The sequence below is a fragment of the Procambarus clarkii genome, chromosome 43 (genome assembly GCF_040958095.1).
Source record: "Procambarus clarkii isolate CNS0578487 chromosome 43, FALCON_Pclarkii_2.0, whole genome shotgun sequence".
NCBI classification, from domain to species: Eukaryota; Metazoa; Arthropoda; class Malacostraca; order Decapoda; family Cambaridae; genus Procambarus; species Procambarus clarkii.
The window spans coordinates 12,548,498-12,567,447 of record NC_091192.1 but is presented as its reverse complement, the minus strand read 5'-3'; the positions used below and the strand labels follow the sequence as shown (position 1 = coordinate 12,567,447).

General features: G+C 46.0%; 1 protein-coding gene across 1 annotated transcript in view; it reads right to left on the bottom strand.

Annotated features, from left to right (window-relative positions):
• Nucleotides 1-14,757, bottom strand: part of LOC123755765 (microtubule-associated protein Jupiter) — a 115,998-nt gene extending 101,241 nt beyond the window's left edge. Inside the window, exon 1 of the mRNA XM_069300048.1 lies at nt 14,630-14,757. Coding sequence (XP_069156149.1) covers nt 14,630-14,685 — 56 coding nt within the window. The 5' untranslated portion in view covers nt 14,686-14,757. The remainder of the gene's footprint in view (nt 1-14,629) is intronic.
• Between the last annotated feature and the right edge of the window lie 4,193 nt (nt 14,758-18,950).

The window sequence follows — 18,950 nt, the reverse complement described above, 5'->3', positions numbered from 1 at the left end:
CTGTACACGTCCCTTGCCTGCGTCAGACTTACAGCTCCCGCATCACTCCACGGGAAGGAAAACCATCTCACATTACCAGAAACACATACCGGTAGCTATTTACTTAGTGGGCAAATCTATGATTTTAAAGTCCAGAAACGCTCAAACAGAACAAATGGTAATGTTCTCTATGCATAGGAAAATAATAAAGGTAACTGCAGAAGGCCTATTTGCCCATATGAGGCAGCTCCCAATAACCACCCAATTCCACTCTTACACATGTCCAACCCACGCTGGAAACAATCGAGGGACCCCACCACCACGTGGAGTGATTATTTTTATTAGTCAATTTTCGAAACGTTCCTAGCCAATATGGCTACATAGCCACACTGAAGATGTGTCGTCAATCAAGCTACACAAGTTCCACTTCGAAGTTCAAGTATGTTTAGACCAAACAAATACATCCCGGAGGGATAGAGTAGCCTAGGCTACTATTTCTACCCCCCCCCCCCACCCTACTTCAAGTCCCTCAAGGGGCCCTCTGTGAGCACAAACACACAAGTCACAGTACAAGAATCCCATTTAACATTGCAGGGTAATATAGTAAGCACAGCATATCCACTTCGAAGGCGTCATAACGATGACCCCCCTCGAAGTTTCCTTGGTAATTTCGGGACTTTGCTACCCCGCGGCCCGGTCGTCGACCAGGCCTCCTATGCAACAGACGTACATAGAGGCTATACCTAACACCTCTCATAGGTGTTATGTATACCAGTGGAAATTTACGCCAAAAGCAAATCATTACTGCTCCTCTCTGGCCAAACCACCGTGTGTGTAAGCCAAATTGTCCCAACTAGGTGGTCGGTCCGTTAAATTAGCTTCTAATAATATTGTTATTAAATCTCGACCACCTCACGAGTGTGGGGTATGGGGCATCCCATTTTCTTCCTGTCGGTTTCAATTTCAGTTTCCTCCTCACCCGCCGCTCAAGTGCCCAGGTGTGGCACTGGTGTAGTTGACCATACAGGCCGTACCCAGGCCGTGCCAATTGCTGAAGGGTCAAGCAACAATTGGCTCAGGAAGTCAACTCCAAAATTGAGCTTGTTTAGTCTTAAGGTAATTACATTATTTGTAAACGCGTTATCAATCACCAGTGATACTAGGAGCGACTTCCACACGCCCCAATGTTCGTTCGTCTCAAGGGAAGGCTCCGCGGGGGTCAGACATTTGCCATCTATAAACATTCAAGCTTTATCTAGGTACCCGATTCCCGTCGCAATGTTCGCCAGCTTAGCGCTACGGTTTAGTGTGAAGGACAAAAAAATTGTTAGTCATACTTTAGTGCAAATAAACATTAAATTCACCTGGACTGAGGCTAAGAGGAAGGCGAGAGTGGTGAGAGGTTACCAGGGGGACCACCACCACCACCTCCACACCCGCTCCTCTGTTGCCAGACGTTAGTTACAAACACGCCAAGACCCAGCTTGTGAAACATTCTGCCGTACAGCAGCTCAAACCACTACTGCACTTTACTGCCCGACGATCTTTAATGCAACGTTTTGCAAAGCACAACCCGCGAAGGTGCGCGCGTCACCCACACCCGCGAAGGTGCGCGCGTCACCCACACCATAACCTAGAATTTTAAGTTATTTGACTTTAGTTACCGAAAGGAACTCTTAATACTTACCTCAGTCCCCGTGGCGTAGTGACGACACACTCGCCTGGCGTTTCGCGAGCGCTTTGGCCTGGGTTCGTATCCTGGCCGGGGAGGATTTACTACACCCCCAATCCTTAACTGTGGCCTCTGTTTACCCAACAGTAAAATGGGTACCTGGTGGTTAAACGATTTGGCGGGTCATATTCCAGGGAATATTAGGGTTAAGGACCTGCCCGAAGCGCTGTACTCACCTATTTGTGCTTGCGGGGGTTGAGCTTTGGCTCTTTGGTCAGGTCTTTGGCTGTGTGTACTAGTGGTTGTACAAGAATGTAACAACTGTTGCATACATAAAATAAATCATGTTTACGTTTTTTCGTGCCACTTGAGCTCTGGTGGTGATCTTCACAAGGGGCTGGAGTGTTCATTAACACCATGACACTGAGGCAAGTAATTATAACGTCTTATCCCAGACACTGGACCCCGACCCTGGTGGCTCCCCCCCATACCCAAGGGAGCGAGCGGCTACTGGCAATCATCCATATATTCAAATATAGTTTTAATTCACTAAAATGTTTCTTTTAATACTATCATCAGAAAAAATTTCTTGTCAGCGAAAGTATTAAACTCTTACTACCCTTCTGGTCTCTTATTGCTTTTATAAGATTACTTCACACTTCCTGACTCAATATTGTGATACTCTCCCAACTATGGTTTGTTACAGCAGTGTTGCCAGCTGTCACTACCTTCCCAAGTCTTCAATTGTGACTGTTTACACCCCCCCCCCCCACACTGACTTAATCTCTACAAGGTAATAATGAACTTTAAACATTTATTGTGCCGGGGGACAAACAGCAATTATATAATTCATTATTTATAATTTATTGTGTCGGGAGGGGAGAGGGGACAGGAAGCCAGAATGTATTCATACACGTTTTGGTTTTTATCAAGAAGCAGATGGTGTGAGGACTGGTTGCTAAAGCCTCATGGGATCCGTCCAGCCAGGAACTATATCAACAACCAGCAACGTTCCCTTTCCCATCCATCTGGTGGGGCGGGGGGGGGGGGGGGGGGGCGGTCGGCGATGGTCGGTTGAAGGGGCCCCGGCCCATCTATAACTCATTCTGTGTCTTCACCTAGTTGTGTTTGCGGGAGCCGAGATCTACTCTTTCGACCCGCCTCAACTCTTAACTGTTACTAACTAATCCCCCCCCCCACTCACCCAGGAAGCAGCCCGAAAGAGTTCTAACTCCCAGGTACCTATTTCTGCTAGGTAACATGGGCATCAGAGTGACAAACTAACCATTTGTTTCTCGCCGGCGCCGGAAATCTAACCCGGGCCACAGGATTACGCGCCCAGCGTGCTGTCCTCACAGCCACCGGCGACCCAAATGTACACACACACACCCCGCATGTACCACCATGGCTGATTCTTGCCGCATGGGAGCCAAGGCGAGCCTCTACCCCCCCCCCCCCACACACACACACACACAAACCCAACCACCTAGCCAAGACCCCATTACCTCTCAGCCCCCCCCCCCCCGCAAGGCAGGTTATGAGTCAGTCCGGCCCAGACAACTGAAGGAGTCTCCTGACGCCTCCCAGATGGAACACTGCTCAGAGATTAAAGTATAATCTCCCTCCCAAACTTGATACATTAATTGTAAGCATCATCCTTAATTGGTCTCACCTCTAAGACATAACTAACATGCTCGTGTCTGAAGCTAGACAAATACAACAAAATTATTAATGATGGTAACAGTGGTAATGATGGTCTCATGTGGTCTCCAAATGCATGATAAGAGCTGATGAGAGAATCTGCCTTTAAAGGAGAAATTCAGTGTAACCTTGGATAGTCAATAAGCAGTGAGAGCAATAGTACACAAATAACCTCAACAAAATCTTGTAGATGTGAGGCAGTGAAATTATCACCAGTAATTCCATCTATCATCATACTATCATGCAAGAGGAGCCACACATCTATGGATCATCCAATAAAATCAGCACACTTCTAGATGTTACTACTGCTCGGCTTAGACTCGTTACAAGTATCTCTGGGAATTCTCATTATCTGCTGATGTAGACCTGACCAAATGTAAACTCAAAATTATTCACCCCCCCCCCCTCCGTCACCATGTGATGGAGTGCGAAAAGATACGCGAATTCAGAAAATTCTATAACCAATGTTCCAGTGATGTCTAAATATTATATTTCAAAATTATCTGCTACCAGAAATCTTAGCCAAATATCTCCAGTTTGTTAACTGTAGGTAGTAACAGTGATTAACCTATCCACCGCTGCCCACTGGATGGGGGGCGGTGTGCAGGACAAACATTAATTAAAACACTAACTCTCCACATACGTCAGTTGCTTAATTGAGAAAGTGTACTTGTCGTTGGTCTCTAACCCTTTGTTGATGTGATGATGTGCATCGAATTTTGTAACTGAAGATTGTAACTTGCTTACCTAAATGAATTGTGGGGTCCAGTCCCCACTTGCAGATCTCCAGCTTTAGGGCTCTAATGTAAAGTTACTTTGAAAGAAGCTTGGGTAACAAATACTACACAATAAGAACGTGGATACTGTTGAGGTGTTGAGCAAGCCTCCACCTGATACTGTGGGTGGTTTGTTTACACCTGGCTCCCCCACAACTGTGTAAACAACACCCCCCTCAGGTCAAGTGCCCACCACCCCATCGTCCGCACAAGAGAAGTAGCCTATTCCGAAATGAGGATTGATAATTATCACACCTACACAGGGAGACCCACAAGCACCATGCATCCAGGGCAGTTGGTCAGCCGGACAGACCAACACTTATCAGTTCCCTGGCAAGAAAACTTCTCTGCATCAGGAGTCTCAAGCACTCTGATTGGTTACATGCAAGTGATACCATGCGACAACAATAGGTTTGGTTAATTAAATCCAGCCAATGCCAGTAAGTTGACCTAACATTGTATTAAGACACACACACACACTGGGCAACATGTAATGTATCAGAAAACGAGCGAAAAAGGAAAGAAGAATCAAGTAATGAGCGAGGGTTTGGGGTGAGGGAGGTAGAGAGGAGGGAGGAGCAAGGAGGAGTTTGTGGGTAGCGAGGAGTGGTCAGGTGAAAGGGAAAGTTGGAAGAGGTGGAGGGAGAGACTGAGAACACGGAGTAGGAGAGTATAGAAAAGGTGGAGAGTAGAAGTGAAAAGGGGCTAAAGAGGAAAAAGGAGTAGAAAGGGCTGCTACCATCCATTCTAGTTCGTTACATACAAGACAAGGAATAAAACTTCTCTATCACAAAATAAAAGATGTTAGCATGTGTCAACTGGAATCTTGTATCTTGTTTCATGCAACATTTTTAAGTCAAACTCAAGAGTTCTCTAGTTTGTAATATATCAGAAAAAGCCAAGATCTAGGGAACAGTCATTAAAAAGTGAATAAAGTATTTATTTAACATGATCACCACAAGACATTGAGGACACTACAGCTGACTGCCCATGATAATCACACAACTCTTAGTTTGGGAAACACTAAATAAGTCACCTTGACGTTCACTCACTCACTGAGCCTAAGTTGAATAGAGGGGGCAGTTGACAGTCCCTCCCCCCCATCTGGCCGACAGCCTGTCTCGGCTGCTGTCTGCTGATGCTGTCCTATTCTCTACTCTCTAATGTACAGTTCCTGGATATTTATTGCGAATATAAGAGCTAACCCCCGCCCACTAAGATAGCCCCAGGCCATCTACCAAGTCACGCCTTAACCGGCAGCTTGTTTGAAGGACCCGCCCGGTTACCTGGCTGCAATTATTAGCTTAGCAGAAGCAAGATCAAATCACACGACCTGACCACAGGTCAACTTGGTCATTAACTCTTCTAGGTGTGACTTAATGACTAGGGCCGCCAACCTGACGCCTCAAAATCCTGTCTGGCTAACTCATGCTCTGTGAAATATTACATAAAACCCAACTAAACACCTTTATGGTGTTACAAACACGTCTACATGTCGACTATATAGCAGTGATGCATTATCAAGAATTACAGTCTAAAGCGTGAACAAGCATAAGTTTCGATAGTGCAGTTATTCCGTTCTCTACTCTAATTTAGAATCAAAGGTTCGAATCCTGAGCGGGGCAGAATTGGTTGGGCACGTTTCCATTCACCTAATGCGTGTGTTCACCTTGGCAGTAAACGGGTACCTGGGAGTTAGTCAACTAATTCAGTCTCCGTGGTGTAGTGGTAAGACACTCGCCTGGCGTTCCGCGAGCGCTATGTCATGGGTTCGTATCCTGGCCGGGGAGGATTTACTGGGCGCAATTCCTTAACTGTAGCCTCTGTTTAACGCAACAGTAAAATGTGTACTTGGATGAAAAAACGATTCTTCGCGGCAGGGATCGTATTCCAGGGACCATAGGATTAAGGACTTGCCCGAAACGCTACGCGTACTAGTGGCTGTACAAGAATGTAACAACTTGTATATATCTCGGGAAAAAAAAAAAAAAAAAAAAAAAAAAAAAAAAAAAAAAAAAAAAAAAAAAAAAAAAAAAAAAAAAAAAAAAAAAAACTTGTGGGGTTGCAGCCTGAGGATGGTCAGTAATCAAGACCTTAGTCATATGTACCGCCCCACAACAATGAATTATTTAACCAGGACAATTTGGGCCAACCTTCACAATACCTTACAAGGCAGACCTGGGCTGTTCAACGCCTGCATTACCGCTAACTTTAGAAATTTGACCCTAGCAACTTGACGGCAGTTGACGCAACCCAAACATTCCGGTTTTACCAGACGAAGATTAAGCATAATGCACTTAGAATTATAGCGACCTGCCCTAATATTTACAATCTACAATAATTTAGATTATTAGTCGCCGGTTAAGGAGTGACAATCTACAACAATCTACAATAAAAATTGTACGAACATGTAAATCAGAGATCTCACACACCTATGAAGGTCATGTTACTGACGGGGTCAACAAAGGTCACACAGCTGCCTGCACCACCTCGAGATAACACCGCACAACAAGATAACACTTTCACTAGAAGCCTCCAGGTACAGAGATCCTTGTATTGTTGATCAGGGGCGAACACCTGAATAGTTTTCAATTAAAAAACAAACTTATGCCGATGGTGATATTTTAGTTAACCAAACACAGGAAATAATTGTCTTCGTTACAGCTTTACCTTTGTAACGCTCAAGACGGAGGTTTAGGCTACAACAAATTAAAGCATCAAGAAAGACGTCTTAATCCAGGGTGTAAAGTAATCCAGATCTAGATATAAATGTTAATATATTCCTGTTACGACAGCACTCAAAAGGCAAATGTTACAAGTACGGCCAGATTATGTGAAGGCCACACTAGATACATATATTTAATATCCTTTTGTCGGGGGAATGGGGACAGGAAGTCTGTATGTATACTCTCGACTTGTATCGAGGGGCCACAAAGTTGAACTAATGCCCCTTCCCCATTCTGTAACCAAACAGTTGGCCAACTCCCGGGTCGGGCAACTGGGCATGCAGGATGAATTTATTGCATTAGGTGAAAGGAAACACGTCCAACTATTTCCGGCCCGCTCAGGAATAGAGCCCGGGATCCCTGATTGTGCATAGAGAAGGAAGCCAAGTGCCCACAGCTCTGATGGCTCATGTTGGCCAGTATGTTAGGACAACCACTACTGGTCTATAGTGACGGTGACCACCACCACCACCACAGACACGGTGACCACCACCACCACCACCACAGACACGGTGACCACCACCACCACCACCACAGACACGGTGACCACCACCACAGACGAGGTGACCACCACCACAGACGAGGTGACCACCACCACAGACGAGGTGACCACCACCACAGACGAGGTGACCACCACCACAGACGAGGTGACCACCACCACAGACGAGGTGACCACCACCACAGACGAGGTGACCACCACCACAGACGAGGTGACCACCACCACAGACGAGGTGACCACCACCACAGACGAGGTGACCACCACCACAGACGAGGTGACCACCACCACAGACGAGGTGACCACCACCACAGACGAGGTGACACCACCACAGACGAGGTGACACCACCACAGACGAGGTGACACCACCACAGACGAGGTGACACCACCACAGACGAGGTGACACCACCACAGACGAGGTGACACCACCACAGACGAGGTGACACCACCACAGACGAGGTGACACCACCACAGACGAGGTGACACCACCACAGACGAGGTGACACCACCACAGACGAGGTGACACCACCACAGACGAGGTGACACCACCACCACAGACGAGGTGACACCACCACCACCACAGACGAGGTGACACCACCACCACCACAGACGAGGTGACACCACCACAAGGGTGACAACGCCAGACTAACACCTCCGCCACAGGTAACCGCCGTCACCGGCTCTTCAACACATTTACCACAATCTACATAGCAATATAAATTATATTGTTCTAAATTAGAATATTTGGAGTCATGCCCTTTAACCCTTATGCTAACAAGACCAATTAGCAATTTGGTCTTACCTGTCCCAATTAGTGTTAGTACTCGCTCTATGCAGAGTACTTTGTACAACCATTACCCCCCTCCCCCCCCACCTTTCGAAAGTTTGAACTGCTCTGGGAAATTTCCAGTTATATACATCACATATATTTGAATCAGACCAATAGTTGATGCATTAATTACTAAAAATCAAACTTTTTATCTTTAAAAGTAAAATTGATGCATCACTTCCTAACCTTGCTGTGATTCCGAGGATCTAATGTGCCAGCGGCCCGTTCTCTGACCAGGCCTTGTTCAACCCGTCCTCCTATAGCACACAGCATTTTGACGTACAGTTTACCCAAGACCAAAAACGTGTAGTATACAATATGACGGCGGCTCCCGAAAATGACTGTCCCATTTTCTATTGGTGGGTCCTCCGGTTGGTTAGGATTTTGCACAACACTTTGCACAACAGTTAAATGCAGACTATCATCCTCTTTTGACAGTACTTACAGTAACGATGAGGACCATAATGTATATACAGTAATGTAATGCATGTACAACGAAATTAGAACGTAGAAGTGAACTATTCAGTTGGACAACCCGGATTTTTTTACTAGTTTCTTTGGCGATCTAACCTAACCTCCCTAGTGTATACACTAGGGAGGTTAGGTGTAACTAGGGAGGTCTATAGTGTATACACTAGGCAGGTTAGGTGTAACTAGGGAGGTCTATAGTGTATACACTAGGCAGGTTAGGTGTAACTAGGGAGGTCTATAGTGTATACACTAGGCAGGTTAGGTGTAACTAGGGAGGTCTATAGTGTATACACTAGGCAGGTTAGGTGTAACTAGGGAGGTCTATAGTGTATACACTAGGCAGGTTAGGTGTAACTAGGGAGGTCTATAGTGTGTACACTAGGGAGGTTAGGTGTAACTAGGGAGGTCTATAGTGTATACACTAGGCAGGTTATACACCTCCCCTCCATGGTGTATAACAAATCGTTGGTAACAGGTGAACTGCCAAAAATTTCGAAGACTGCCAATCGTTGCTAATACACGATATCCGAGGCCTAACAGTACAAGTGTGTGCTATACTAGGCCTAGGAATATTGAAGTGTTTTTAACTACATTTATTTGGAAGAATTCCTTACTAGTCAGTATACTACTAAAGCCAAGTACGAATTCGTGACTATTAACGATAGTCACAATAGGTACTGTCTAAACAGGAGGATGGGTAGTTTTAATGACAATGGGGACGCGCAGGACGGGTCGCCTGGTTGGTGGTCTGGTCAACCAGGCTGTTGGACGCGGCTCCTCGCAGCCCGACATCAACTTGGTTGATCAAGTAGACTCTTGAGGCGTTTTTTCGAATTCTTTTAAACACGACGCGGCGCCAGACAGTTATGCTCATGTACTCCAAGTTGTGCTTGCGGGGGTTGAGCTGTGGCTCTTTGGTCCCGCCTCTCAACTGTCAATCAACTGGTGTAAAGGTTCCTGAGCCTACTGGGCTCATATCTACATTTGAAACTGTATGGAGTCAGCCTCCACCACATCACTGCCCAATACATTCCACCTGTTAACTGAGACTGCTAAAGTTGTGCGCGCGTGTACACTTGTGCGCGTCAACCAAGGAGTAACTTGTTACACTCCTGGAGACTGTACACCGTGAGCTGGGAACTACAGTCAAGTAACAACTCTTCTGGCCAAAAATTAGAGCCTTCACGTCACTAGTAAACAGTGTAAACTACCGTAAACGTACGGTGTAAACAGTATGTAACCGTACCCTAAACGCCGCTCAGTCATGCCTCCACTACAGATTATGAAACCACCGAGTTGCGCCACAACTATATTAGTTAATTTGTTTAGTGAAAACGTGACATTTATTCCTTTACCTGACACATCTGCTCTTGACTGCTATGTTGTGGGTGGAGGGTTGACTGGCCGGGGCGACCTTGGTAGCCACGGAGACACGACCAGGGTGCACGGCGCCCCTGCCACCTGCCTCCCACTCCACCACCACCTCTCACCCCCTGGCTTTGAGGACTTCACATTAGAGCAGGGACAAGTTCCAGAGACAAGAGGAAATGTCTAACCAAACACCACTAGACTAGTGTGGTTACCAGTGGCGAGGCGAGGAAGCACTTGGATGTGACAAAGGCTGTAACATACAGCTCACGAAACTATCGGGCTGGATGAAATCTCACCATGGATACTAAAGGAAGGAGCAGCAGCACTGTGCCTGCCACTATCCATGGTGTATAACAAATCGTTGGTAACAGGTGAACTGCCAAAAATTTCGAAGACTGCCAATGTAGTCCTGATATTCAAGGACGACAGACAGGAGGCACTGAACTACAGGCCAGTGTCACTAACTTTCATACCATGCAAGTTGGAGAAGATTGTGCGAAAAAAACTAGTGGAACATCTGGAGCGAACGAACTTTGTAACAACAACATGGGTTCAAGGATGGCAAGTCCTGCCTCACAGGATTAATTGGATTCTATGACCAGGCAACAAATCAGGCAAGAGACGGGTGGGCAGACTGCGTAGTTTTGGATTATCAGAAAGCCTGGTGCACAAGCTGAAGATGCAGGCAGGAGTGAAAGGGAAGGTACTCCACTGGATAAAGGAGTACCCAAGTAACAGAAGACAGTCACTGAGGGGGAAGGTCTCAGTGCCGAGGCGTCACCAGGAGTTCCACAGGGATCAGTTGACCTATACCGTTTCGCATATATGTAACGGATCTCGTATAGGGTATAGACTCGTTCTTAACATTCGTTGATGCAAAAATTAAGATTAAGGCAAGATAGCACAAGGCTCCAAGATGACCTAGACAAACTGAAGGAATGGTCCAACAAATGGCTACTAAAGTTTAACCCAAGTAAATGTAAGGTGATGAAACTAGGCGGTGGAAAAAGGAGATCAGACACTGGGGGTACCGAATGGGAAATGAAGTACTTCACGAAACTGACAAAGATCTAGTCGATATCATTCCATACCTGTCTAAGCCCACATCAAAAGAATAACATCGGCGGCGTATGCGAGGCTGGTTAACATCAGAACTGCCTTCAGAACCTCTAGTAAGGAATCTTTCAGAGCCTTGTATACCACATATGTAAGGCCAATCCTGGAGTATGCAGCCCCAGCATGGAGCCAGTACCTTGTCAAGCACAAGAAGCTGGAAAAAGTTCAGAGGTATGCCACTAGACTAGTCCCAGAACTAAGAGGCAGGAGTTATGAGGAAAGGCTGCGTGAACTGCACCTCACGTCGCTGGAAGACAAGAGCTCGGGGAGACATGATCACCACATACAAAATTCTCAAGGGAATTGACAGGGTAGACAAGGATTCTTATTTAACACGGGTGGTACGCGAACAAAGGGGGGGGACACAGACCTAGTACCCAAATGAGCCAGACACATTAGAAAGTGTCAGTAGTTAAATGGAATGCATTAGGCAGTGATGTGGTGGAGGCTGACTCCATACAGTTTCAAATATAGATATGATAGAGCCCAGTAGGCTCAGGAACATGTACACCAGTTGATTGACGGTTGAGAGGCGGGACCAAAGAGCCAGAGCTCAACCCTCGCAAACAACTAGGCGAGTACCCCCGCCCATCGCCCCACAACAAACAACCCACGACAGTTGGTGTCAGAGCAAACTGTGCCACTCGCGCTTAAAGGAATCTTGAGAATATTTTCTACAAGGGTCCTCAGTTACCAGGTTGTCTACAGAGAACGTAATTCCGTCGTAGCCTGTAATTTTGGCCAAAACTTCTCAAGTTACAATATCAGATTATTTACACGCATACGTTCATTTCCAGTATTTATCGCGGTCATTACTAAATGTAGACACTTCAGGCAGACTGCGTCGTCTGTTTCAGATGTACTCAAGTTATTATTATTAATCAAGACATCAGCCACCACGATATCGTAGGCAACATTTCACTCACAGACTGTCGAACCGCAGACCAGAGAAGGAAGTCCTCTTCCGTGGTCCACAGTTCGAGGCTCCGATAGTCAGTGAATTAAATGTTATTATCCACAATATTGTGGCTTGCAATATACAGGGGAGGGGGGGCCTTAAAGTTACATTTGGAACCGTCACGTGTCTCGGATCCTCTACTGCTGGTGCTCATGGCTTAGTTGGAAGGATTGCGGCCTGCTGCTTTTGTGGTCCACGGCTAGAGGCTTCCATGGTTCAAGTGAATAAAATAATTAGTTTAAATCATTTAACCAACGCTTAGTACATATTGGCGACCGTATTACCCGAGCTGTTGACAGTAAGCCAACAATCTATCAAAAATTACTCTTCAGTGTAGACACTTGAATCTAAACACTAACTACCCATTAACGGCCTAATTTTTTCCGAAACCAACCAGGCGGCCTACAACCCAGTAGAGTCATGTCCCTGGCTACCCTAGAGGTTAAAGGTGGGGGGTCAGGTCAGGAGACTGACCCTCCCTCCCTACCAACCGACACAGCCATCACTACCTGCTGCACCAGGCTCAAGCCTCTAGTTCCCGGGGCCGGAGAGCTGGTATTGATTTCTGGGAGGCGGTGTTGCTTACGGCTCTCTTGCCGGCACGAGACCCATCCGGCCCTACCGTCTGGTCTTATGCTTACCTCTTACTTCCGGCCCATCCCCCCCCCCCCCTCAAGTGATGGCCACACTCGTACCAGTGTCCAACACTAATGTTCCAGAACCGCCAACATACGATCCAGTATACAATCTATCAACATACAATCTAGAAGTACCGACCTACCAGAAGATCGCCTTACGGGTATGCTGGAGACTATACAATAGCTGTGGGTAGTGGTAGTGTTGATGGTGGTGTTACTGCGGCGGTGGGTAGGGGGTTGGTGGGGGGGGATGGTAGGGGGTTGGTGGGGGGGGATGGTAGGGGGTTGGTGGGGGGGATGGTAGGGGGTTGGTGGGGGGGATGGTAGGGGGTTGGCGAGGGGGGGGGAGAGGGCGTGTCACTGCGGCTGGAGGGACCTCGTGTCGCCGGCATACCATGAATAGATGAAAGGGGAAGAGGAAGATTCGATAAAGATCACGGGATAAAAATTAAGCGGACTAGATAATGACGCGACAGGGCAAGAAGGGGGGGTGATAGGCGGATACGATTAACATCGTTATCGAGGATGAAGGAGTGGAGGATCCTCAGCCCAGTCACAGTATAAGGGATAGCGGGACACCCCAGCCTATATTGGGGCTGGGGTTACACAGTAAGCCAATTAAAACAACCCCGGCCCAGCTCCATTACAGAAGATGAAATGGGGCGGTAAGGGGGGGGGCGGAGGAAGCCCAGCCAACTTACCAAGGATGAAGAGGGGGTTGAAGCCCCGCCTCGTTATCTAGTATGAACATGCGGAAGCCCAGCCTAGTTACCGAGGATTAGTGGGGGAGAAAGAGACGGATTTTTTTATTAACACATTTAGGTACCCACGGAAGCCCATCAGTTACTTGGACGCGAGGTGGCGTGTACTCACCTAGTGTCACTCACCATGTAGGTAGGCTACCGTGGCGGGGAGGGGAAAAAGGTGCGGAGGGAGTGGGATGGGTTACTGTGAAAAGGGGGTTACGGGGGGGGGGGCTGAGAGAATGGGGGAACAAGGTGGGATAAAGAAGCAGTGTCGGGAGGGAGGGGGGAGGGGATGACTCAACCACCCCCCCCCCCCACCACCACTACACACGCCAGACGGGGCGACGATAACCATTCAGTGTACCGTAAAAATATTACACGCCTGAAGCCGCATTAATGAACAGACCATTACTGACACGTCATGACAGTTCAGTAATTAAACCCAGTACTGTACCTCAAGAGGTTGTGGGGCAGGAGTTGCCCTACAGTCAATACACAACACCTTATACTTATTACAATGATCCATTAATGTCCAGCCTACCAGCTGGAAGGTTACCGAAACTTCTAGCTGACGGACCAACAACCGACCAGGGCGACCACGTCAGTAGTGGCCGTCCACCACGAGTACCAGTAATGTCAGTCACACTGAAATTCTTAATCTATTATTTACACACCAGTGTCCGACCATCTCTTACAGCGTCAGGTAATTAGCCAACCCTTGTCTGCGACAGTATGATGCTACACCTTTCGGAGAGAAGAACCCTTCACAAAATAAGACCTTGAAGGTAGATAAAGGCGTCTGGAGAGAGATATAAGAGCTGCCATTGTTCCACTTGAGTTCCGTACCGAACTGGAGCAGTTTGGCGCCAGCCCGCCAGGTACCGGCGCCTGGAGCCGCACCTCAAAGCCACAGCAATGTTACCATCCCTAACACCAGAACGTAACCAGATACATTATCACTGCTATAATGCGACAATAAAAACTACATCTTAATCACGTGTCGTTACATACCTTAGCAGGCCACCTTAGAGGTGCCTTGACCCACCAGCTGATGACAGACACCACGTGATGTCTGTATCCCTGTATTACACCACTCGTCCCTTAACCCTGGCCAGTCTTCAGCCCCTAATGCACTAAATAGTCGACATACCTGCTACTGACACGCTGGGATTCTCCAATGCCGACGAAAGTACTCGTTGACGACATCTTGATCAGGAGCGGGCACTGTACTGCGACAAAGATGGTTTGAACGGGACTGTTGATTTGCGCGCCAAAACGGGATCTATATATACAGATGACGTTACCACCTAGGTTTATAATTCATAAATAAAACAATGATATTATTTGGATATAAGATTATATATGCATATTTTGGCTTTCATTGTGATACGTAAATGTGTTTGGATGAAAAATGTTAGTTAGTAAAATTGGAAATATCTTTTAATTTATTAAAGACTTGGAACCTCAGCTTGAGTCATCTTGTACTGTGTTCGCTTTCTACGTTTTCTTTAAAGCACGTATAGCTTTCAGAGAAAATGTTTTTTTTATAATAGTTCCCTCTAACATGCTTCATTCCGTATGTATGTATATATATTTATATATTTCAAGTACTTACAAGATATTCCTATAAACTCCTAAAAAATAAAGTAAAACACTCCTAACATAAGCTTAGAGTTTAAATTCTGTATAATTTTTTAATTTTTATTCAAAGAAAATTGAAATTTAAATTTAAATTTAAATAAGTTTATTGAGGTAAAATACACACAAAGGGATGAGGTAGCTCAAGCTATTCTCACCCCGTTCAGTACATCGTGTTAATACATACATAGACACACATCACAAACAATAAACACATTACCAAACATTCTGAGAGATAAACATATACATTTCCTCCTTCACAAGTAGTATGGTATCAGACGTACACACAAATACTTTTATGACCTAGGTATACTGTATAGACAATTTGCAAGACACATGCAGATAATTCAACAAAATATTACAATCTTGGTGCAAAATTCTTATATCTCTTAAGAATATCATCAACCTTTCCTTTGTGACACATCCAGGCTATTTGTTCAGGAACAGTCCTTATCTCAGTGTTTCTATATACATTAATCAACGGACAATCAAGAACATAATGGGCAAGGGTGTGAGACCTTAACATACCACATAGTTCAAAGAACTAGTTGGTTGTCTAATGCAATAACTCTTGACCTATTGCCCTATCATTCCTGCTTTTAAAGTTATGGAATTTGCCTCTACAATCTGCTTCTTTATGTCATTCCATTTACTCACTAACCTTACGCTAAAAGAAAACTTTCTAACATTTCTATGACACATCTGAGTCTCAAACTTCTTTCCGAGCCCCTTATCCTGTTGTTATTCATTTGTAAATAAATCCTGTTTCCACCTTGTCAATCCCTCTAAGTATTTTATAAGTCTGTACCATATCCCCCCTCTCCTTCTTCATTTCTAACGTCGTCAGGTTTAGTTCCTTCAGTCTGTCTTCGTACCTCATCCCTCGCAGCTCTGGGACGAGTCTCGTTGTAAACTTCTGCACCTTTTCGAGCTTATTTATGTGTTTTTTTAGATGGGGGCTCCAAGATGGGGCGGCATACTCTAAGACTGGCCTCACACAGGCGGTATACAGTGATCTAAAAGCTTCCTTATTCAGGTTTCTGAAGGATGTTCTGACTTTTGCCAGAGTAGAGTATGCGGTTGACGTTATTCTATATATGAGCCTCTGGAGTTAGGTTTGGTGTTATGTCCACTCCCAGGTCTTTTTTTCTAGTCGTTATATTTAGGTAGTTTCCCTTCATCGTGCATTGGGCTTTTGGTCTCCTGAGCCCATTTCCATCACCTTACACTTGTTAGTGTTGAACTCTAACAGCCATTTGTCGGACCAGCTCTGCAACTTGTTCAGGTCATCTTGGAGAATCTTACAATCTTCATCTGTCTCAATCCTCCTCATTAGTTTTGCATCATCTGCCAACATTGACATATTAGACTCAACTTCTGCAATCAAGTCATTTACATAAATGAGGAATAGAATGGGTCCCAGCACCGATCCTTGAGGCACCCCGTTTGTTACTCTACGCCAGTCGGACTCCTCGCCCCTCACTGTTACTCTGACACCTGTCTGTTAGGTAATTCCTTACCCATGACAGTGTGTTTCCGTCTACTCCCGCCTGCCTCTCAAGTTTAGCCTTCCGTGTGGCTAAATATTTTTGTATCTAAATATTTGCATCAAAATCTTTTAGGCAGTCCAGAAAAATGCATTCTGCCCCTCCTTCTCTGTCTTGCTTTATTTTCGTTACCTTATCATAAAACTACAAGTGGTTCGTGTGTGTGTGTGTGTGTGTGTGTGTGTGTGTGTGTGTGTGGAGTTAAGGTAATTGTTTAGTCTAACTCTACAGTAGTCTAACTCTTATCTGTTATTTATGCAGAACTTAAACAAGGAGGATTTAATACCATCTTTTTTCTTTGATTCCATTCTTTAAGATGATGTTAGGTGAGCTTACATGTAGCTCTTGACTTACACAGTAATCCCCCACATATAATAGGGCAGCAGCACGCCGCTGGGTATACTATACTTCTTAATAATCCTGCGCTGTACCCAGAGTGTGCTAGTGGAGGCCGATAGAGCAGCCTTACATTTCATGTTCTAAATTCAAATTAAAAAAATCAAATTTTTATTCAGGAAAAGTCCATACATAGATGATTTACAAGCATAATGTTGGATTTATAGATAGAGTTAGTACATACAATACCTAAAGTCACTAATACTCATAGCATTTCTCTCTTGATTCCATGTATATCTATCTGGCCGTCCTGTGAGGTGGGGATGTTGGATGAACTTGCAGCTCGTCCAGAAAATCGTGAAGTTGCTGTTTAGTAAGAGTTAATTTGTTTTTGTATTGAAGCAGGTATTTTCTCCCCTAATTCCGTGTATGACTAACCATCCTGTGAGATGGTGTAGCGAGTAGATTATCCCAATAATATACTCGCTCCAAACGCATTAGCCTAATAAGAGAAGCAAAACTCTTCTTAGTACTAATTATGGAACTCAAACCTCTCCCTACTTCCAGTTAATATTCCTGCCAACCTTTGGAGAACGGTGAGGTGTCGCCCGAGCATATACGCAGCAGAGTAGCGAATAATAACTCACGCAGTCCGGCAGTGGTCCAGTCTGACACCACAAGGCGCAGTGTGGTCACAATGCGACCCAAACGTCTTAAGGTCAGAGCTACTCCACTTGACGGTCATGCTATCGGGAGAAGCAATACTTTAAAGGTCCTGAAGGACGTTACTGGCCTCAAACCCGCTGACATTAGTCAGGAAGGTGAAGATATCGTGCTCTACTTTTCATGTGAAGAGGAGCTAGAAAAACTCCTCACTAACGATGCCATTCTTCGTAAAGAGCACTACCTACATCCTCACTTCCCACGTCAGTTCCTGGCCGGAAGAACTGTTTTTACCAGCAGGACCAGCCGGTGGGTCGCTGAGCGACCTCAACATCATATCATGGACAATATCGAGGACGAAAATCCAAACCTGTCGGTATTCAACCTAGAGTTCTGCAACACCGACAAAACATCAATGAAGATTACGTTCACCACCATAGCTGCGGCCACCCAGGCTGCCACACAAGGATTCTACTGCTTCGGTCTAAAAATACCACCCCACCAACTAAGAAAGGGACGATACCATGAGATCCAGGAGTGCTTTAAGTGCTACGAGCTCTTCCACCCGACCAACAAGTGTCAGCACCCTGTCCAGAGGTGCAGCCTGTGCGCACTGGACCATCACTACTCCATATGCAAGGCAACAGTCCATCACTGCTTGCTCTGTGATGGCAATCACCCCGCAATTTCCTACCGCTGCCCCCGCAGACAGGAAAGCATCAAGGCCCAGGTTGAAGCCAAGAGAAACAACCCTTCTACCTCCTCGACCAGAGCCCCAAGCGTTCAACCCACCACCTTAGCTCTCACTAGTCGACCAGAAGACTTTCCGGTCTTACCAACATGTGGCTCCTCCCAGCAAGCGACACAGCCTTTTCATTGGGGACCCAAGGTCCCACAGGCTCCTTCACAGCCCCCTGCATCATGTGCAGGCATAATCCCTGGTCTTATTAGACTAGCGGAAAGACTTGCAGGACCAGACAACCAGCGCTTTGTTAGTGAACTAAACGCATTATACATAGACAATGGCCTGGCCCCCATCATAGCCACTAGCGTAAATCTCACTGCCTCCTCTACCACTCCGGAGACTACCACCAGGACGACCAGGTGGTCAGCTTCAACACCGACTCCAGAACCGCCCATGACCCGGGCGACACAAACAGAGGTAATTCCTTCTTCAGCTCCCAACACTCCTACCATCACTATCTCAGCAGCCGCGCTGTCTACAAACGATAACAGCACCACCAGCGCTCCTGAAATAGCTACAACCACCAATCAACGACACCTAAA